Source organism: Rhynchophorus ferrugineus, unplaced genomic scaffold, assembly GCF_030347505.1.
Source record: "Rhynchophorus ferrugineus isolate W39M unplaced genomic scaffold, kcgeb_rfMv2 rfM6, whole genome shotgun sequence".
NCBI lineage: Eukaryota > Metazoa > Arthropoda > Insecta > Coleoptera > Curculionidae > Rhynchophorus > Rhynchophorus ferrugineus.
In genome coordinates, this window is record NW_027472585.1 from 6,962,350 (window position 1) to 6,984,628 (window position 22,279).

Consider the following 22,279-nt stretch of genomic DNA (forward strand, 5'->3'; position numbering starts at 1 on the left):
TGATAAATGTCAAAACCTAAATATGAGGAAGTCTATATTATTTTTTCAGCGTAAGATCACTATTATTTGTTGATAAGTACCTCTCTATTGCTATTTTCAAAAGCCTAACGACGTCATGTGTAAATTGATTTATTAACATTTTATAGATAAACGAGGTATTAAAAAGTGAAGAGTATTATTTAACCAACTTTCAGATCAACATACTAATGGATTCAATAATAGAAGAGAGAATTTTATTAGAAGAAACATTTTACGTTCTAACAAAGAAAAGTAACATTTTCAAAGTAAGATTAACGCCTAAAGGTTTGCATTTAATAAAAGATTCAGAGCAAAATGTTAAAGAACAAGTCATTTATATTAAGGACATAATTGGGTGTCAGTGTTTAAGGAGTAAGAAGAAAGCAAACAATTGTACTTGCCAATCGTTGCCAAGATCTGATAGTTTACAGGTTGTTGAAGAAAATTCCACAGACTCAGATGATTCAGATAGCAGCGCTTATCTTTATATATATGCATATGTTATCCAAGGCAATAAAGGAGCAGCTAAAAAAAGGGAAAGGACAATAATAACTTTAAGGTTTCGATCATTTGATAAATATGATGACAATAATAAAGAAGCCCAAAGGTGGAGATGTGCAATCAAAAAACTAATCAAAGGTGAACCTTTAAATATTTCTGCATTAAGTGAATTTAATTTAACAACACGTCATCGAGAAACAAGAAGATTACTAGTTTTATGTAACCCAAAAAGTGGTGCTGGAAAAGGGAAGCAGATATTTCAGCAAAAAATTGCCCCGATTTTAAATGAAGCCGAAATTCCTTATGATCTACACATGACAAAATTTGCAAATTTTGCAAGGGATTTTGTTAGGACACAAAATTTGTTTCAGTGGACAGGCATAGTTGTGGTGAGTATTGATGTACTCAATATATTTATGTTATACATTTAAACTTTGGAATAGTCTTTATTGCGCTGTTATTTGCTTTACAATGCTTACATAAAATCATAAAAATTAATATGTTTGATAAAAGGTTATCATTTCATATTTACATTAAAGTTCTTACTAAAAATACACATATACAGTATATATATTATTGATAATAAAGCTATGCGGCTATTGTTATCTAAATATAATTGATTTAAAACAGATACCATAATCTGATTTAAATTCCGAATTTTTGTTTTAAGAAAAAGGTTTTGTTATGACACTATTATTAATGTAATTTTTGAACTTTGTTAGGTGATTTAAATATATTACTAACATTAGTATTATTAACAAATTTTATAATAGTTTTAATAATAAAATATAATACAGTAGTAGTGTTTCTGCATAAACTATTGCTCTAAAATACTGTGCATGATGCAAGATAATTATTTATACTTTATTTACTGAGTTATCGGCTTTCTAGCGTATTCTTTCAAGGTGTACAACATTACAGTGGGTTGAATTATATATGAGAATTCAATTAAGATTAATTATAAGGAAATGCAGCTGTGCCCAACCATTAAAAGCAATTAAAATAACTACTGTATATAAAATTAAGTGAATTATATTTTATTGCGTTTATAATTGTGACCTTTAATGTTTTTTTTTTAATGTCAAGGCTATTTGGTTGCATGTTGCGCCGATTTTCGATGCATATCATAAAATAATAATTGTTAAATTTTAGGTTGGCGGTGATGGTATTGTATTTGAAGTGTTAAATGGGATATTCGAAAGATTTGATTGGGCTGAAGCGATTAAATCTATACCATTAGGTGTCGTTCCTGGCGGATCCGGTAATGGCTTAGCTCGAAGTATAGCTCACTATGCATCTGAGCCCTATCTACCTGCCCCGACGTTACCGGCTGCCCTCGCAGCAGTTCGGGGCACTAGCGAACCCATGGACCTGGTACGGGTAGAAACGATGTCACAGATTCTATTTTCTTTCCTCTCTGTTGGTTGGGGATTGTTATCTGACATTGATATAGAAAGTGAAAGGTATATTTGACAACACTTGTTAAGCCATTTATACTTTGTTATATATATGTTTGTTGATATTTATGGCTACATTTTTAAAATTGATTTTGACAGACTAAGAATGCTTGGAGGAACACGCTTTACAGTTTGGTCGGTGGCTCGCCTTCTAGGCCTAAGATCATACAAAGGAAAACTTTGGTATCTACCGTCAGATACACCGATATCGAAACCAGACGACAGATTTGCCAGCCCAATTAACGCCGACAGCATCCTCGATTTACCTTCGGAAGTCCATCTAGAAACGGAAGAAGGTAAATATGGATTCAAAGAATATTTTGATTGTTGCTTCTTGCTTTTGTGTCGTCAATACGAACCGAGAACCGTCTTTTGTTTTTAGGACGGCCCAGGGTAGATTCGTGGTATAGTGCGCGCTCCAGAAAGAGCGCCTATTTTTCTGCTGGTGGTAGTTCGTATCAATCGACAACTGACAGTAATTTAGGTAAATGCTTTAAAAGTTGTGTGTTCATATTCAGTTGTGTTTGATGATATGATTGTGTATCAGTTCCATGTATGGTGTGGGGAAAACTTTTAATCCCCGATTTGGTGTATACTTAAATAAACTTTATTATTTATTTCTTTTGTTCGGGAAGGCGACACTTCTAGTTCTGGAGACAAAAACCGAAGGATGTATGGACCAGCTTCTCAATTACCAAGTTTAACAAGTCCAATGCCAGATAATTGGGAATGTATGGATGGAAAATTTGTTATGGTATGAAAATTATCTTTTATATATATATGCCTAATAATGCTTGCTAATTTGTTAAAGGTACATGCATCATACCAGACACATTTAGGTGAAGATTGTCTCTTTGCCCCACAAGCTAGCCTGAATGATGGTAGAATTTGGTTGTTGATTGTTAGATATGGTGCCAGCAGAGCGCAGCTATTACAGTTTCTATTAGGTCTAAGCACGGGGGCTCATGCGAATAACGAGAACCGAAGCTCCGGCGATTATATACAATTAATTCCAGTCAGTGCGTTTAGAATCGAACCTGATATGAGCGAATCTGGGTAAGAATTTTTCTAGTAAAACTTGTTAATGATATTTTAATATTACACATTCAGCATTTGCTATTAGTATTAGATAATACACTTTTTTTAACACTATAACCACAGTACTTCATCCAAACTAAAACGTGTTTATTATTCTATCTTTATATAGAACTATAACTGTTACGTTCCTTGTCCGCAACGAACTCTTTAACCACTGAAAAGATTTTAATCAGATGTTGCACACACAAGTTTGATGTAACTTGAGAGATCTCAATTTATAGTCCTGATATATTTTTATTTCAAATTATTTATTTATTATATGACAGTTATATAATTATCTATGAGTGTTCCATACGATTTTAAAATATGGAGGATGATGTAATTTATCAACTGGATTGAGTAAGTATCCAGTAGATGGCGCTATATTAAAAGTCCAAACGTTTAATTTATGCTAAAAATTTACTACAACCCATACCATAAAATACGCAATGCATTAAGCCGCCAGAAAATTTCTGCACTGTTGCGTTGAGATTTTAGGTTATTAATTGATATTCCGGGATTAGTTTAACAAACAGTTTTATTGATTTAATACACCTATCTAAACTTTAGAAGAGTCTATAAACGAAAAATGAATAATCTATAACAGCAACGTGGTTTTTCTCCTGACCGACACTTGCATTAAAATGAAAGTGTAAATTTTCCAATTGAATTTTTAAATTCTCTAGATACTCCCGGAATCCCACCACATAATCTTCAGTTGAAAATTGGTTCATCTATTATTCTTCTGCGTAACAACGGTACACGTTTGGCCATCATAAATATCACCGGAAATATTACTGAAGCAACTATTTTGATTGTAAAGTTTAAAGGAGCAGTTGTCCTGTTGTCACGTATTCCAATGATACCATGAGAATATACGATACCCTTCAGAATTACGCAGTTTCCCATTCGTTTAGCTTTGGCCATGTCTGTAAATAAGTCTCAAGGCCAAATAATGTCCATTTGCGGTTCAAATTTGGAAAATCCATGTTTTTCCTATGGGCAACAAATGTGTTGCATGTGCACGTGTGGAAAAACCATCGAATCTATTTGTATTAGCTAAAGACAGGTTAACCAAGAATATTGTTTACCGATTAGTGCTGAATTAAATTAAAATTGAAAATGTTTGTAATTAAAAATAATAAATATTATTGTTAAAAATAAAGAATTAGCTACAAACTTGAATATAAGGTTAATAAAATATGAAATTTAACATTTTATGTTGATTTGTGCATAATATCAACTCTACGAAAATTTGTACCGAACGTTTTCAAATTTTGGCCTCAAGTTCAAATCTCAATCGCATAGATTTTAATACCTGCTATAACGTTTTCGTCTTTATTTGCAAATAATAATTTCATAACATTAAATAGTTTACTATAATATAATTTAACGTATACCTTAGCCACAGCAGCGCGTGACTGGGTCTGCTAGTTATATATAATTATTTATTTAAAGACAAAGGACGTTTCAATACCAATCGCATATAATAAATATTATAAAAGATTAATTAAACACCAATCAGAATTTTACGGTGTAATATTGGTGATTTAAAACAATATATATAATTGAGAAAGTGACTTTAATTTTAATATGCATCTGAGCACAGTCTGTAAAATTTCTTTACACAAGCTCCATTCTACAAATTCATGGATTGTTCATCATGTATATATCAACCAATATACTATTACAATTACATTTCTATGCAATTGGTATGCAATAATACACGAAAGCTTCTGAAGTTTGGCTTTGACGTTTTTTCATTTATATATTTAATCACGGTGCGATTGGTCGATACGTTGGTGGCGTCGATCAAGAAGTATGCACAAGCTTAAATTAAGTGATGCATAAATAGTGTAAAAAGTGTTAATTTTTTTCATAATTGCATTTACAACTATTTTAAAAAGAATTATAGTGTTCTATATGTTTACTTATAATTTTTAGGTATATTACTGTAGATGGAGAGCATGTAGAATATGGCCCTATTCAAGCAGAAATATTTCCAGAATTAGGCCGAGTGATGGTTCCTTGATCCGAACATTCCGTTAGTTATAGACACACAAAACGTTGTAAGCTGAGGCGAAAACCCAAGGTTGTGATTTTGTCTACTTTAGAACCTTTGTTACTAAGGCTTGACAGCTTTTAATTTTTCTTTATATTCATTCATTTTTTTTATTATTAAAAAATACATTTATCAATGCTCAACCTAAGTTTTAGACATAGCTAAGTCCTACCGACAATTATAAGAGGTTTGGGTTAGAAATAGACTTCTCTAATAGCACTTTTAAATTCGCACTTAGCTATTTATCGAGGGTCACAACAGTATTATAAGATTTTAACATTTTTTTTAAAATTAATTACGATATTTATGTTAATTCTATTATTTTAAAGTACTTAAATTTTAGCGTTAATCGAAGCATTTAAAAGTCAGTAGTGCATTTATCATGTGCCAAATGTACTATTATTTCAGGTTATATGACATTTTTATTTTGACAAATAGGATTTAAAAATATTGATTTAAGGAAGGTGCAATAATACCTGTAGTAGGGCTGTGAAAAAACTAAATTTCTAGAGTAGGGTTACTTGGTCATGGCAGAAATAATTAAAATAATCAAAGTTCTAGTCGCCTACGAATGCCTTTCACTTTATTACCAGATACCTCACAGTTGTGTATAATAGAAATGTTTTATTGTATTAAAATGTGTTATATTGTTCATAAAAGAACATATATATCTAGCCAAATATTTACATTTGAATACGTGTAAACGAACCAACGATTCACTCAAGTCAATTGTTCGGAACGGCGTAACATTTGTAACGTTAAAATCAAAATAATGGGAAGTTGGTGCAAGGCGGATCGTATACTTACTCTAATAAAGTCCTCTGTCAGTTGATTTTCTCTGCTGTAAAAAGTCTATGCCAAGTTTTGATTAAGCCAGAGTTTATTATGAAGTTTTCTTGTTGTAATATTTCATATAAAAGTTGGAAATAAAACATTCTGTATATCAAAACAGTGTATCATTTGTTATCTTTATATTATATTATTAAATGTAGAGGGCGCATCAGAACAGTTTTAATGGAAGGGATTGGCCGATGGTACTGGAAACCTAGTAAGTAAGTAGGCAACCAGCTGTACTAATGGAACATCACTCTACCGGTGAATTTGGGAGTTTTTGTCACGCAAGAAATTTGCTCTGAAAAAAAACACAGGCTCATTTATAATTAATAAATGGTGAACAAAATGTGTGGAGATCAAACGAACGTAGAAAAGGTCTAATACGTGGCTTTATGGACAAATACATACATTATGAGAGAGTAACGATCGTTTTGTATGCGCCGTTATGAATTATCAGAATCATTCAAATTCGACGACTTTTTCATTTATACTATCGACCATGTGACATAAGGGAGACGCACAACGTTAGAAAAGGAGATTATCATTTGGGGTCGTCTGGGGCATAATGCATCTTAATAACCATAAATATCAAATTACGCAAATTTTAAACTTTTTTAATTAAAAAAAAAGTGAATATTATATTATATACAGAGATGTGACATTTTTTTTTTAGCGATGAGGCACATTTTCGTTTAAAAGTTTCTGTTTTTAGAGTGAAAGTAATCCAATAAAATCCGGTTCCTGTTGTGTGAACCACAGAGGCTCTAAGTTGACAATAAGTTCTTAATTACATACTAGGATCTGCTGACGTGGACATCTCAAATGCAATTAAAGATTTGTCAAAAAAAAACAAATAACTTAAAAAAACTTTATTACTAAAAAAATGTATATGAAATACTTTTAGTTATGTTTTCATGTTCCTAAATTACACATCAAGTATTTTGGACCATTATATTTTGTAATAAATCATTAATATATTATATAAATATTTTAAATTTTTTGATACTATAATACCAATTTAGTCTTACACTCACAGATTTGATGAACTTTTAAAACTTACACAGTTTTTATTCAAATATCAAATCAAAATTCAAATGCATACAATTAAATTATGTAAAATAATTAATATGAGTCTTAGAAGTGTATCAAAAACCTTTGTATTACATCTTATTTTATTTGTAATTTCTCAATGTCATCCAAAAGTTTTGACATTTGATCGTCTAGTTGTTCTGCTGATCCCGAATTTAAAGATAATTTCATTAATTGCAGTTCATTTACTCTACTCCTATTTAGCTTTCCTATTTTTTCTTCTACTTCACTTATCAAGAATGATAACAACAAATCCACAACCTATAATTATAAAATAAATAATGTTCTAATGCTAAAGTAGTAATAAATATACCTGTTGTAGCTCCTCTCTTAATTTTACCATTTCAATTGATCCATCTCTCCATCCTCTTCTTAATATCTGGAGTTTACTTGTAGCAAGCTGGAGAGGATTGCGGCCATGTAGATCTAAAGAACTGACATCCGCCTACAAAAATAATTTTAAAAAGAAAAAATTATATCTTATTAGTTTTATATTATAATTTAATGTTTATTATACCTTTGCATTAATCAGCATAGAAATAATGGGAAGATTATGAACACAAGCTGCTAAATGTAATGGGGTATTTTGAATCATATCACGTTTATTAGGATCTGCTCCATAACTAAGTAATAATTCGACTATGTCTGAATAACTAAAATATTAAATACATAAGATAAAATATGATTTTGTACATAATTTTATTACCCCTTACTAACTGCTACATGAAGAGCACCCCTCAGTTCACTATCTGTACTATTGGGATTAACACCTTCACTTAGAAGTTGTTTTACTTGTTCAGTGTTGTGCGTATTGACGGCTTGGACCAACCTATACTCTTCATATAAAGGCTGAAGTCGTTTTCTTAGAGCCAATACATCTGCTGGTGTGTTACGTCTTTTTTTGGCCTTAAATTCCAATTTGAGCTGCTTGCGAATTTTGTCTTTAAAATCATCTTTTATTTCACTATCACTGTGGGACATTTTTAAGTTTTTGTGAAGTTTTGCTTATTTTGTTTTAATGTATTTATCTTGTCCGGGTGATAATAAAATAAACAAGAACATATATAGATAAAATTTAGCGTTGGGAACTATCGACTGAAAACAGTCGATAGTCAAAAAGTAATCGGGTTAAAATACTAATTACTATTTTAGTAAAATGTAGGCATTCACTGTTTTATTCATTCAGGTAAAGAATGGAGATGTACGAATTCCTTCCCGTATTAATTTTCAGCGGGAAAAGGAAATATATAATTGCCAAAGAACAGTTTAATTTTGATTTATTATTGTAAAGAGGAATAATTACCAAATATTTTATTGTATTTTAATAATATTTGAAATACTATTTTTTAGTAACCAAATATTATAAATATAATATATAGATACCAAAATAAAACCATATAAAATTATAGACCACTTATCTACCGCATCTTTTTAAATAAAATAAAATAAAATAATTTATTATATATTTAATTATCAATTATGTACATTTTATTACAATAATATTACTTACAAACAGGGCATTTTTTCAAGGTTGCGACTATTGAAAGTAGTTAATAATAAAAAGTAGTAAATCACTATACAGTCGATAGTCTTTTGTAGTCGATAGCTCCCAACGCTATAGATAAAACTACTTTCCATATCCAGTGTTACCATTAGATGATTATAAATTTCCCTAAGTAATATTTTTGATTTGTCAATGATCGTTAATCAAGTTATTCTAATGTTGACAGAATGTCCCTCCCCCAAAATACTTTTTAAATAAGATATTTTCTTATATTTTAAATGCCGGATTAGTATCAAAATAAAGATACAAACATGACTTCTGAGAGCGATGAATTTATAATAGAGGATTCGGATGAATCGCTGCTGGATATCAAAGAGGTTGGTTTTAATGTTTATGTTTTCTCTTACAAGATTTCTTTGATGTTAAAATACAAATTCATTATTAGATCAATGACTTGGAGTTTGATATTCCCGAGGTAACACCTCCTTCGTTAGAGAAGGTATTATGGGATATGGAATCAGAGGAAGGAAGTGATACAACTTCCTTACATTCTTTTCAAAGTATGACAACAAGGTTCCGTTCCATGATGTCTCATACTATATTGCAAGGAGTTTCAAATCAAATAGCTTCTGCTTTGGTAAAGTTTATGGTTAATTATGAAAGTGCACTGATTTATATTCACTCAATTGATAGGAAAGAGTGAGTGCTGGTCTACCAACAGTAATAACAAACAGTCTGAAGTACGTAGCAGTAGGTACTTCTCATGGGTATATTCTAGCTTTTGATTCAGAACAAAATCTATGTTGGTGTTACCATGATGTTAACATGTCAGATCAAGGTGCAATATCTGCTTTAGCATTTAACTTGGAGAGTAGTAGATTATTAGTAGGGTATGAATTTTAATATTACTATTTACTAATATAATAAAAGAATTATTTAAGATATGAAAGGGGATTTATATCAATGTTAGATGCAAAAAGTGGTGATATTGTTAGAAAATTACCAGATGCCCATGCACCACAAACAGCTGTGTTACATTTGAGATTCACATTTCTGAGCAATTTTGCCTTATGTGGTGATTCTTCTGGTTGTGTGTTTTCATTAGGATTTGGTAGGAGATTAGGAGTAAATATCCCTTTATTTTAGCAGAAAAATATACTATAAAGTGTTTTGTAGGTAAGGACATGGGATTCCAAATGTTTATTTTCTGGTGCTAGAGGTGAAGTTTGTGTATTTGAACCATTAATACAAGGGCATGATATTAACTTTTTAAGTAGGCATGTCCTTGTTGCTATGGCTACATTGTCAAAGGTTATAAGTTAATAATATTTAGAACAAACATACAATTTTGGAAATATTATATTTTAGGTTATTGTGATATCAGTTCGGCCAAGATTAAAAGTGCACTTTAGTCAACAATTACCTAGGATATCTTCATCTTTGCCTCTTATTTCTTGGCAATTAGTATCTATTGGAAAAGCATTTCAACCAGTTTTGGCATGGGGAAGAGGGAACTATTTACATTACACTAGGTAGGATAAGGTAGGATATAGGAAATATGTTTGTTTTCATATTATCTTTGTTTTAGATTAATAACAAATTTTAGTTCAAATAGCAATAACAGAATACGATTGATGCCGTTGAGGAATGTGCAGTTGCCTTACACTTTAACTGCCTTGCATTGGTTGGGTACAAGACATTTAGCTTTATTGGATACGAATGAAAATTTAAGATTAATTGAAGTTAGAACTCAAAGAGAATTGGAGTTATTGGAAGTATCTAGTGCTGGCTTAGTGTACAATTCTGCTCATTTTAAGGCCTTGGCAGTTGGGGGAGGTGTTAGTGAAGCATTTGCATTAGCTGGTGAAAGAGCTTGTTATAATAGTTTAAGTAGCAGAGGTACACAATTATTGATTCTTGGTACAAAGGCAGTTCATATGGTAAAGTTACGCACATGGCCAGAGAGAATTATCTATCTAAGTGACCAAGGTATTACATTGTATAGGGTTTTACAATAAGGGCCTGTTAATAGATTATTATTAAATTTCGTAAATTTTGAAATCCCCTGGATCTTAGCCGACTCGACTTATCACTTCACTTGTAGATGCCACTTTCTTCTCTTGTGTTACTGACCCAAAGTATTTAAACGCCTGTGCTTTCTCTAAATTGACGTAATTGAGATTTATAATAGTAGGTGATCTATTAAGTATTTTTTTATTCATTTATTTCCGGCATATGACGAACTATATCGTAAAAACTGCGTGTACACGCAAATATTTGCCAAATTTCAAACCAACATCGATCCACCCTTATTGAAAAACTTTATAATCTATTTTTTGTAATATTATAAATAAAACATTGGTAGGTAGATGGTCAGAAGCTTTGAATTTAGCAACTGAAGAAGGCTTAAACAAAGAAAGATTTACATTGGAGTTACTACAAAAATACTTGAAAAATCTAAATCAAAACACTGTTGATAAGGATAGCCTAAGTGCAGCAATAAGTTGTTGTGTAAAACTTGGAAAAACGTCAGTAGATTTCCTTAAGTTCTTAAAATCTGATCTTAATTCCTCACTATTTTTTAGGGACATTTTATGCAATGAACTCCTGGAAGCGGTATCTATAGACTTAAACAATTTAGATTGGTTTTACACTTTATTAACAGATCATATCTGCAATGGAGGATTAAAATATGTATGGCCTTCTGTTTCACAAACATTAGTGTCGCATTTGGAACAGAAAGACCCACAATTGCTAGAAAGTGTTCTTCTCTCATTAGATATAAGTAAATAACTCTTCACACGGTTATATGGAAATATACAATGTCCAATTTATTGTAGGTTGTTTAGATCTTCATCAAGTTTTAAAAGTATGTAAAAGACTGAAACTTTACAATGCATGGATTCACATCACTACAAGAACATTAGGAGATTATGCTGCTCCGTTAACTGAATTTCTTACAGAATTAACACCACAAAATAATAGGTAAGATATAGTTGTCTTTATATTTCTCTTGGTTGCTCTGAATTATTCTTAGGTTAGGAAATACCATGTTGGTATATGTCTCATCCTGTCTAGCTGGTCTTGGTTACCCAACAGGCACGATTCCGGAGCATGACATTCCAAGAGTGAAATATGATGTTTTGCGGTGCTTGGAGACATTACACACTATGAACGCCCAACCAGATGAAGGAAGTTATCCATATTTGAGAGCTTTATTGAGGTAGCAAGCGTACATTTTTTGCTAAGAATTTTTTAAAGAATTTTATATATTTCAGATACAATACTAGAGAATGTTTAAATGTTATAGAACTAGCTTTTACAGAAGCAGAGTTCTCTGGTGAAATGGGTCTTCTTCAACGACAAAGACTGATCAACATCATGAAACTAATAGTTATACCGCCAGAGTTCACGGTATACATATTCTATATTTATTGTAGCTATTATAATCATTATAATTTTTCAGGATAGTCAGATCATAAATGTTGCTTGCTTTATAGCACGTATGGTTATAACCGACAGTTTAACTATAGACGAAACTACATTAAGCTCCGTTATAGAAATATTAACTAATGTGAAAGAAGATACTTTGAGTATAAGGGATCATGTTGAAAAAGAACAGGCGTGGTTAGATCTTCTGCAAGCCCAGAAATTGAGTCACTTTGATAAAAGTGAGTTGTTAGAGATGGCGTTAAATTCTAGGTGTTATCGTGTAGCTGAACAGTTGTATGAAATGGAACATAACTACACAACTATATTGGAATGTTATTTAAAAGACCCAGTTAGAAAAATCGAGGTTTTTAATTATATATTAAGTTACATTCAGGTGCCTGAAAGATGCGTTCAAGAACAATTTCTAGTAAATTTTAAAGCATTATTAGAAGTGAATTGTGAAAAAACAACGGATATAGTAATAGAACACTTTTTGGATTTAATCGAGAGTTTGTGCAGCATAGTGCAAGAAGATACAGATTTATCATTCAAGTTTTTAAGCCTTCTGATTTCAAATGATGTTAAGTTACCTCATGAACTGGCTGAGCGTTACTTGGAACAACTCTGTGTTAAAGATAAGGATGGTGTTTGTGATTTTGTGTCAATTTGTATGTGCAGAAGAGATGAAGCTTTGGAAATCACGAAAAAATACGGGGTGAGTGTTACATTTTTATAATAACTATATATTAAATTGATTCCAAGTCATTATAATTATATGCGATATTTTTTCTTCTATTTTCATGCCTTGAGTTAAAATTTAAGACTACAAAAATTGTATCAATAATTATGCAATATTATCCTTTTTTAATAGAACGCTGTCTTTACTTATACATACTGTTGATAGCGGTAATAGTTACAAAAGAGTTATAAAGTTAAAAATATTAAGTAGTAGAATTGTCAATAAATCCATCTTGATAATAAAATTTTGACCACTTTGTTGTTGTTTTTTTCATATGTTCGGTTCAAGTTTCGCGTCAAATCTATTTTTAATAGTAACGTCTTTTTATGTAAAATATGCCCTGATCATCATGTTCAATCTAACGACCAGTAATTTTGGGGATGAAATTAAAAAATCGTTTTGAGCCGTGTAATTCCATATGTTGTTACATTTCAGTGTCATAAGGGGAAAGAAGTTTTTGAATCATTTCTTGGTAATTATCAGTTTGTTTCTCAAAGAAATTATGAGAGGTTTATATAAAAGCAATGCATACTCTTTTGTTAGCTTTATTAATATTTGTATTCAACGTTATGAGCTCTGATATTTGGAAATCTACAAATATTCTTTTCTCTAATTTTATGTCGCTTTCGCTGACATTGTGCTTAGCATTAAAAGTGTTTCTAGTTTATGGTCAGATATGAAGTGATGGCAAACAAATTCTACCTTTGCACTAAATATCTTTCAATACTCTTCTTTCCGCAAAACTTATCATCAATATACCATTGCAATCCGGTTAACATTGCTATAACTTTTTGAGTATTACTATCATAAATAATAAATGTTAATTACCTTGAATGAAAAAAAAGAACAATATAAAAGACTCAATTTGGAATAATATGAAGGAAAATGATAGAATACAATATATGTGGTAGCAAGCAAATATAAATTCGGTACATAAACACATTCAAAATTATTTCAAAATAGAAATTAATATTTTGAATATAATATTAGGTCCATGCTGCTACATCATTGCTCCTAGAACAATCTGGAGAATGGATCGAAGCGTTGAATATTCTCTTAGCAAATGATCTTATTGATGAAGCTGTAGCACTATGCATTAGAGGAGCTGAACACATTGATCCCGAAGGAGCTCAATCATTGTGGCTCACTCTTTTACAAAGCAAGGTTGGTATTAATATATTCTAAGGTGGTTCAAATGTAAGTTTATATTATCTGACGAATCAGAGAAGAAAAATGATTTAATTAACACTTGATAATCAAATCATTGTTATTATACTGGCTCTCAGAAAACAATGAAGGATTAATTGGGAATTAAAATATCATTCTAATTAACATGTTTACTTTATTTGGCTTCCATTGTTACTTACTTGGAAATTAATAACATAAAGCTTAAAAATGCCAATTCTTTGTGTTCATAAAATGTAGGATAACAATTATAAAAGTATGTTCGTTTAATAATGCCTAACAATTGATAATAATTATTTTTGCACTTATTATTATCTCTTTATAATAGCAATGGCACTTTTCATACATTGTTGGTATAAGTGATTTTAAAATTGCAGGTTTCTTAGATGAATTTAATGCAGATAGAAACTTAGATAATTTAATCTAACTCAATCTACTAAAATGAAATGTCGAAAATTATTGGTATTGATTTCTAGTAGTGTACAAGGGTCACTAGTAGACTGAAAACAATCTCAAATGCCTTAATTCGTAAAAAGTGGTTGTGTTAGAAAACTATGAGCTTCTTAGATTAAAATAATTAAGTCTAAGAAATTTTTTTTTCCAGAAATCAATTCCTAAATTGTGTCTTAATAGTTAATAAATAATTTTTAGACTCTTACACTCAACTTTTGAACCAAACCACTAAATATGCCATAAACCTCTCTCTTGAGACACCTGACCATGTGCAAGTAAAAAATAAATGTATTTTGCAGAGAAGTTTAAAGAAGACCTCCCTACGGCAACTCCTACATGCTGCAGCTCCTCATGTTCGACCCGATCAACTTTTGGATTTAGTTTCAAACGCTCATTATGGGGACATAAAACTTTTGGTACAGGGTATGCTGAACGATTACGAACAGGACATCAGTTTAATCAAAACCACTCAAAAAGTTTTAGATAAAGATCTTCATTATAGTAAGGTGACTGATTGACTGTAGATCTGTTTTGGTTCGTCATTTATTTTTTCAGAATTAGCAAAAACTTTGCACTCCAATGGTAAAGGAGTATGCGTCTCGAATTTAACATGTAATCTTTGTCAGAAGTCCCTCTCCTATAGAAAGGAACTGCAAACTCCATTGAGTATACATGTGTGGGGTTGCGGCCATAGTTTTCATTCAAATTGCGTTAAGTTCAGCGAATCAAACGATTGCTGTTTAATATGTAGAAAAAAAGCAACACAATTTCCCAAAGTGAAAAAAGAAGTGACCAAAAGCCAGCACAGAGGGAAGACCATATTAAGGCCTGATCTAGAAGGCCATTTTTAGTTTACTTCTTTAGGCTAAATAATTTTTTCGTATCACAGTCTTCACATAAAATTTTATTAAAAAAACCTAGTCATTTGGTATTGAGAAGAGACAGAAAACTTGGAACCCATTTCAAATACCAATTTTTGTAATCATCATTTTTTTATTAATAATATTCCCGAAACTATCGACCAATATTAAATAGGGTTCTTTATGTAGTTCAGATATGCACTATCTTTTCCAGATTTTTTAGATATAAAATTATTTCCGTATAACTTTGATTTGGTTTCTAAGTCCAATAAACTACAATGAGTTACATATAAAAAAATATTTCTTTGTTAAATTGTGATATTATATTTTTTATTGTCCATAGAAAAAGTATTATATGTTACCGATAAAGTTATAATTTATTCGAATAAGGTTGTTTTATTTCATATAATAGGCAACAGGGTGTACTTGTGTATATGCATATAAATATTTAACAGTAGTTTAAAGGTACATGCACATTGAAGAGATTATATTTGTCATCATAGCAACAATCATTTCTGATTACTACATAGATCTTTTTTTTAATATAGATCTGATGGAATTCACACATAAGATGCGTCAGACATATTTTAAGTGGTTTTAACATTTTTGTCAGTATATATGTAAAGAAAATATTGGAATAGGGATTATTAATAATTTTGATACAAAATATAATAAACAATAATTTAAAGATAAGAATATGAGTATAACTTAAAAAAATCAATGCATGCCTTAAAATACCATATAGCTCAAAATTAGTGCGACAATTTTTTCTTAACAGCATATTAAATAAAATATTTCCTAGCATAGAATAGGTCATCAACAAATTATATGATTATTTATTTATTCTGGAAAAACTAAATGGAATTTTAATAATCTACAATAATCTTTTGGTTAATAAGGCACGGCCTGTTGAGATTTTGCGAAAGTTGTAAAACCCACATCATGAAATTATAGAATTAAAAATGCGGTTATAGAAAGCTGTGTTAAAATTGTCGAAGAACAGGATGATTAACAAAACAACAGTGTTCTAACAAGTTGTTACGTATTATTTTAAATATCTTGTAATTGTAGGGAAATCAAAATCCACCAATCAGCAGTGCAGAAAGTTTGTGAAACAGACCGGAAATATCAACAACTTCTCCTTTTCAATTAAAGAAACCAATTTTCAAAGTTCATATGTTAAGAACAAGATTAAAACAACCAGTAGTTTAAATTATTTTATTTTTATCATAGTCCTGACTGTGACTTAAAAAGGAATATATTAAGGTAAAAATGTATTTCTACCGATCCTTTAAGAAATTATCACATAACATTAAAAATCATAAATTAAAAGATAATGTCATAACGTGTTTTATTTCCCGACATAAAGGAATATATTGCAGATACAATTAGTGGTCACTTAGAGTACAAATTAATATTATTGTTAGAATGAATTGCATATTTAACAGCGAATTCACATCTGAAGAATTAAAAAGAAATTAAAAATACAATAGATACACTCTTCGCTTACCGTCTGTTCAATAAATATTATGTTCACTTAGAGTGACTAGAGCAATTTTTGTCTATTGCGGATATAAACACGTTTTTTTTTCATTGCCAATAAAACGAGCCTATTCTAAAATTGGCGTCAATCTTATGTTTGTACAATTTGGATATTATCTATAAAGCAGATACTTAATTGTTGCTTAATCAGTCTATCACGTTCTCTTCCATTTTCAGTATTAAATACCAAACCGTTGGATATTTTCTAGTCTTTCTCATTTATATTCTTTTGTATTTAATTTATCCTAATAATTGAAAATATTGAAGATTGCGAAAAGTTGTTGCCTTACATGTCAATAAAGTTACCGAATGTAGTTTTAACTCTGAAAAATAAAAACCGAAATGTAGTTCATTTGTTAAACGAAACGGCTATTTGATCATTAAACGCAAACTAAGGAATTTGAGAGATTTTAGAATCTACATACCTGCTAAACAGTATAGTATCGGATGTCGCCATTAATTGTTCTAAAATATTCACGACATTTAAATCTCTTAGTTTCTTTTGCCTTTCTAAAGCACCTGGTTCCCCCTTCCTCGATAGATTACCAATACAAAATACAGCTGATTCCTGAAAACCAGAATTGGTTACGTTGAAGATTCTATTATGTCATTTCAATGTAGTTATTTACTTGTAAGCAAGGAGCAGGATGCGTCATGTAATCTACAAGTTTTTTAAGTACATCATCGTTTGACATTATATGATCCTTTGCCCTTTCACCGTCAGCTATATTTGAAAGAATTAAAAGTGCTTGTTCCTTAATCTGAAAAGTCATAAAATTACATTTTAATTAATGAATTAAATATAATCGCGCGTACTAGCATAACTAAGCAAGGAAAACCCTTCATATCGATTGAGAGTATATCCACAAAAAGTCTAAATATCACATAAAGAACCTAAATGAGATACATTAAAAACGATAAATATGTTGTTTACTAGCTATAATAATCACTCTTAAGATGTTTCTGTCTTTTTCCGTGATTATAGAACGAAATGGTTATCTATTTGTATTTTTCTTTTAAAAATTCCAAAAAAATTATCAGATATTTTATCATTTATCAGATATTAATACCTATATCGATAATAGAAACTGTGGAATAATCCGAAATAATTTCATATCCCTAACTATATCTGGAACTAATAATAGGATAATATGCCGACTTGGTTGCCGCAGTGGTCAGGCCGGTCCACCTGTTGCGATAGTAGCGAGTTCGAATCCTGCTGGGGCATGGTCGTAAATTTGTTTGTGATTGTCCTAGGTAAGAATGAAAAAATAAAAAATGAGTCCCGCCAGTAACCAGGCCAGTAAGACCGGATGTCTTCTGGGAAGATTTCTAAGTTGGTCACTCGCCGTTAAACGGTAGGTCCAGTCCAGATAAACCTTCGTTGGTAAAACGAGACAGTGGCAGAGTTGTTTTATTCGTTCTTTTTCCGACAATTTCGTTATTTTTGGGATGAAAATTTTCAAATAAATAGTAAAATAGTGAATATCGTATTAAAAAGTCAATTTTTATGTATAATTTTATAGATATTGATCAAGGAATGTATGGTATATGCAAGGATTGTTTTTTTTAATGACTCACCAGAAGCCTAAAAATGCCACCTTTTTATTATGTGTATTTTTATACTCTTTGATGCTCCAATAAAATAGCGCCAAAAACATTAAAATGATACAATTATCACCTTTAGAGAATTTCATGGAAAATCAATAATTTTAAGATATATAAAGGGTTTCCGTTCATTAAAAATAAACAATCGTGGGACCGTTTTGTATTTAGAGTTATACATTATAATAGTTTAATGTGATATATTGTTACCTCTGGTGAATGATGTCCCTCCAAAACCAACACCACACCCTGCATAATTTGTGGCCCATGTAAAGCCATCATAGTGTCGGTATGAGCTCGGGGTGATACAAGATTTCTTAGAAGCCCAAGGGTTTTCATTAATACTCTAGGATCTGAATCTAACAACCTAAATATAAAACTATATTTTTTATTTTATTTTAATTACATATACAAATATTTTATTAATATGCTTATTGTTACCTAAAAATCTGATCAGTTCCCAAAGTAGTTAATATTTGACTTTTAACCCTCTGTTCAGCTTGAAATGCCAAGTTCATTAAAGCCCATACTCCATTTAACTTGAGTGCTGGCTCATTTGAAGATGTAAGGTTAGCTAAAAGCTGAATTGCACCTTGAAAAACAAATAACTAAATATACATAGATGTAAGAAGTTTAATTTATTACCTTGCTGCAATATTGGCTCCTTGGCTGGTGAAAATTCCAATAAAAGATTACACAATGTCGATGATGCAGCTAAAAGCAATTCTGGACTTGGATCCTCTGCAAGAATATTTCTTGATTATTATTTTAAAAGTTTTTTTAGGATATATTTACCCGTGAGTAATGTCATCAGAGGCCTCCAGACAGAGTGATCTTGAAAAGTAGTTCTCAATTGCTGTACTGACCTACTTAAAGAATGTAAACACCTTACAGCTGCTAGATTTACATCTTTATTATCATCAGCTAAACCCTCAACTACTCTTTCCATTAGACACTTAGTGTCAATAATTCTTTTCCTAATATCTTCATCATTAGCACCAAGGGATGCAAAAGCTCTACAAATTTTAATAAACATTAATAAAAAATATAGTTAAATATTTACCATATAGCTTACCTAAACGCAGCTGTTTTTGCTGCAATACTAGACTTCTCTAATAAATCTACTAAAGCATTCACTAACTGGTTACTTATAGCAGCTATTTGCTGGAGATTACTATCAACTTCTGTTAAATAAGCTAAAGTTTCAGCTGCTAACACTCTATGAGATTCTAAATGTTCGAACTGAAAAACTTCACATGTACATAACTGATTATTATATTTAAACATTCCTACCTGACATAGTCTCACTAAACAAGCTAATGCTTTAAAAGTAATTATAGGGTCATGAGCTGATAAAGCACCTGCTCTATGCAAATTCGTTAAGCATCTAAAAAATAAGAACATTAGCATTAAATTTAGTGTAAACTCACATGACAATACCTAGCCGCTTCCAACTGTAATTCTGTAGGTTTTTCTCTAGATACTAATGATGACAAATATATTGGAATTTTTATGTCTTTATAAGCTGTGTTTACAATTTCTTTGGCAACATTAGGGTTGTTAAAACACATTGATGCTAAACAAACACACACAGGTGTTCCAATTGAAGGCTGGCCCAGGGATAATAATGAAGCTTTAAAGTTAACATATTAAAATATAAAATATCAGATGAACAGTAATATATACCTAGTATGCTTGGAGTCCCAACATTGCACAACATGTTTTGTTCATTTATTGTCTTGCAAGAAGCATTTAATATAGTAGGTATACATGTTTGCCTTAAAACAGATTCTTTAGGACCAACTAAAATTAAAATTCTAAGAAAAAAACTAAAACTTCAATGATATAATTTACTTACCGAAAGAGAGCAATTTTTGAATATTCTTCTCACTAAATTTTCTGTTTATTGGGTGATGTTCTTGGCTTGATAAGGTTCTTAAACAACACAAGCAAACATCAATTAATTGTGGATCATCTTCATCTAAAAGTTCTAGCAGACTTTGAACTACACCAGAGTTAATTAACAGTTCTACATGGTCTGAAGTTCCTTTTGAAAGGGAACCTAACGTTATTACTGCTTCAACTCTAACTGAATTCTTCATATTTTTGTCTCTGAGTAGATATATTAATCTTGGAACAATACCTTGTGCTATAACACTTCCTTTTTGCCTGTTTGACCCAATTACAGAATGTTTTATGCATATTATCGAATTTAAACATTTGTTGAAATCTTGGGAATATAAATCATCAATATAAGACCGAGAACTCTCCACACTCTACAAAATCAAATCCAAATTTACACTTTTCTAAATCATTGAGGTTAAATGGTGTTTACCATAAAAGCGGTAAATGGCTGCATTTTATATAACATATATACTCTTTAGTAATACACTTAGAAGAACTTAAGATTTTGCTGCTTGTGTAAGCTAAAAATGCGTAATTTGTTAAGTTTTTATGAATTTCTGAAGGTGATTCCGGTCGTTCTACGTATATTTGCCGACAGATTTACTAGAATTGTGACAATTGACAATCACGGATGAAAATAAACTAAGAAACTAATTTAGCCGTATAAAAAAGTATTCCTAATCTGATACTTTAGTAGATGTAACTTTAATAAATAAAATATTATTTTATAAATAACATTTTTAAAATAAAATATTTAAATCAAATAAATATTGTTAATATTCTTAGTTTAAAACTTCTCCATTGGCTATACTGTTAGGGTATGAGGAAAAAAGATATCGAAGTAAGTTTTGCAAGAGCGATATTTTAAAAATTCATTTAAAACTAAGTACCAATTTTATGATGTTTAAGAAAGATCTTTAATTGCTTTAAAAAAATATGGGGTGAAAATAATAACAATATATCGGTTAAAAATATCGATAATATTGAACATCCCTTTGCTGTTTGATAGTTTTGATTACATTGGAACAAAAATGTTGTCAATATTTGGTGCCAAAATCAGCTGTTTTTTTGCATTATATTGTATAAAAATATTCCATATTGTAGCATTCCATAAAAGTGCGATTCTTGCTCTTTTATGACACCAATTAAACAACAAGACGTTGATGATATATTTCTAAATAAAGCAATAGTACTTCAAAGTAAGTATTTATGTGAGGTACTAAAACACAAGGCTAATGTAATGAATTCTATTAGATGTTTACAACCTGTGTATTTTGTAAAATTGGACGGAAAGAAGCCGAAGCTGCTATTAAATACGAGTCAGATGATATAGTTGTATTTAATGATATAAACCCAGTTGCTAGACATCATTATTTGTCTGTGCCAAAGCAACATCTAAGAAATGTTAAGAGTTTAAACAAAGCTGAGCATATGAATTTACGTATGTTGTTTGCTAATTTTAAAATACAATAATTAAAGTATATATTTACTAGTGGAAACTATGATTTGTGGAGGTAAGCATGTAATTGAGCAGGAAGGTGGTGACTTAAATGACTTGAGAATGGGTTTCCACGTACCGCCTTTTAACACAGTAGATCATTTACACTTACACCTTATTTCACCAGCAAGCAGTATGTCTATGTTCCACAATATTATGTTTAAACCTAATACCTGGTGGTTCGCTACAGTAAATATTAGGAAACAAATGTTCTTCTTGTTTTAAAACTATATGTTTTAGGCTAGCCAAATAAAAGGAAGACTAAAGCAGTCAATAGGTGAAAGTTCCACTAGCAATAATGATCAATGAAGTTATGGGCAATATTATTAATTTTTCTTTATATATATATTGAGGTGGTATTGGTTATATACAGAAGTATGTTTTATTTAATTTTGATTTGATACATTTTATGTTAAAATAAAGTTGTTAATTATACAAAATTATTTAAAAAATGGAAATAATATCTTCAACTAAATGCATTAAAGTTATAACAGAACCAAAATAGACAATCTAATATT

The 22,279-nt window shown here is 30.6% G+C and overlaps 5 protein-coding genes across 9 annotated transcripts; 3 read left to right on the forward strand and 2 right to left on the reverse strand.

Annotated features, from left to right (window-relative positions):
- The first annotated feature begins 6 nt into the window (after positions 1-6).
- On the forward strand, positions 7-6,064 carry Sk2 (Sphingosine kinase 2). 4 transcript variants are annotated; one of them, XM_076407882.1, is made up of 8 exons: positions 7-50; positions 195-908; positions 1,672-1,982; positions 2,076-2,272; positions 2,359-2,460; positions 2,612-2,730; positions 2,788-3,032; positions 4,998-6,064. In XM_076407882.1, exons 2-8 carry the CDS (start codon positions 207-209, stop codon positions 5,083-5,085), a joined length of 1,764 nt encoding a protein of 587 aa, XP_076263997.1. In that variant the 5' UTR covers positions 7-50; positions 195-206; the 3' UTR covers positions 5,086-6,064. The 4 variants fall into 4 exon arrangements, with proteins under 4 accessions (XP_076263997.1, XP_076263998.1, XP_076263996.1 ...); XM_076407883.1 differs by having other exon boundaries at positions 49-119; XM_076407881.1 differs by lacking the exon at positions 7-50 and having other exon boundaries at positions 71-908.
- A 739-nt stretch (positions 6,065-6,803) lies between these two features.
- Positions 6,804-8,116, reverse strand: LOC143198574 (uncharacterized). The gene is made up of 4 exons (XM_076407894.1): positions 7,745-8,116; positions 7,556-7,691; positions 7,352-7,483; positions 6,804-7,299 (listed from the first exon to the last, which is right to left on the reverse strand). The coding sequence occupies exons 1-4, from the start codon at positions 8,017-8,019 to the stop codon at positions 7,117-7,119; spliced, it is 726 nt and encodes a 241-aa protein (XP_076264009.1). The 5' UTR covers positions 8,020-8,116; the 3' UTR covers positions 6,804-7,116.
- Positions 8,117-8,719: 603 nt separating this feature from the next.
- Positions 8,720-15,597, forward strand: Vps8 (Vacuolar protein sorting 8). The gene is made up of 16 exons (XM_076407876.1): positions 8,720-8,919; positions 8,988-9,179; positions 9,236-9,432; positions 9,484-9,667; positions 9,719-9,853; positions 9,911-10,074; positions 10,131-10,531; positions 10,908-11,070; positions 11,128-11,327; positions 11,383-11,527; positions 11,580-11,765; positions 11,821-11,956; positions 12,009-12,689; positions 13,704-13,877; positions 14,651-14,852; positions 14,907-15,597. Exons 1-16 carry the CDS (start codon positions 8,854-8,856, stop codon positions 15,200-15,202), a joined length of 3,522 nt encoding a protein of 1,173 aa, XP_076263991.1. The 5' UTR covers positions 8,720-8,853; the 3' UTR covers positions 15,203-15,597.
- Positions 15,598-16,415: 818 nt separating this feature from the next.
- LOC143198565 (armadillo repeat-containing protein 8) lies at positions 16,416-20,887 on the reverse strand. 2 transcript variants are annotated; one of them, XM_076407880.1, is made up of 13 exons: positions 20,694-20,887; positions 20,217-20,634; positions 20,045-20,161; positions 19,799-19,991; positions 19,652-19,745; positions 19,434-19,600; positions 19,154-19,374; positions 19,004-19,099; positions 18,800-18,950; positions 18,569-18,725; positions 17,383-17,514; positions 17,179-17,321; positions 16,416-17,076 (listed from the first exon to the last, which is right to left on the reverse strand). In XM_076407880.1, the coding sequence occupies exons 1-13, from the start codon at positions 20,727-20,729 to the stop codon at positions 17,040-17,042; spliced, it is 1,962 nt and encodes a 653-aa protein (XP_076263995.1). In that variant the 5' UTR covers positions 20,730-20,887; the 3' UTR covers positions 16,416-17,039. The 2 variants fall into 2 exon arrangements, with proteins under 2 accessions (XP_076263995.1, XP_076263994.1); XM_076407879.1 differs by having other exon boundaries at positions 18,569-18,737.
- Positions 20,888-21,293: 406 nt separating this feature from the next.
- On the forward strand, positions 21,294-22,201 carry LOC143198576 (adenosine 5'-monophosphoramidase HINT3). Its single transcript, XM_076407895.1, has 4 exons — positions 21,294-21,462; positions 21,518-21,704; positions 21,757-21,950; positions 22,002-22,201. The coding sequence occupies exons 2-4, from the start codon at positions 21,518-21,520 to the stop codon at positions 22,068-22,070; spliced, it is 450 nt and encodes a 149-aa protein (XP_076264010.1). The 5' UTR covers positions 21,294-21,462; the 3' UTR covers positions 22,071-22,201.
- The last annotated feature ends 78 nt before the right edge of the window (positions 22,202-22,279 follow it).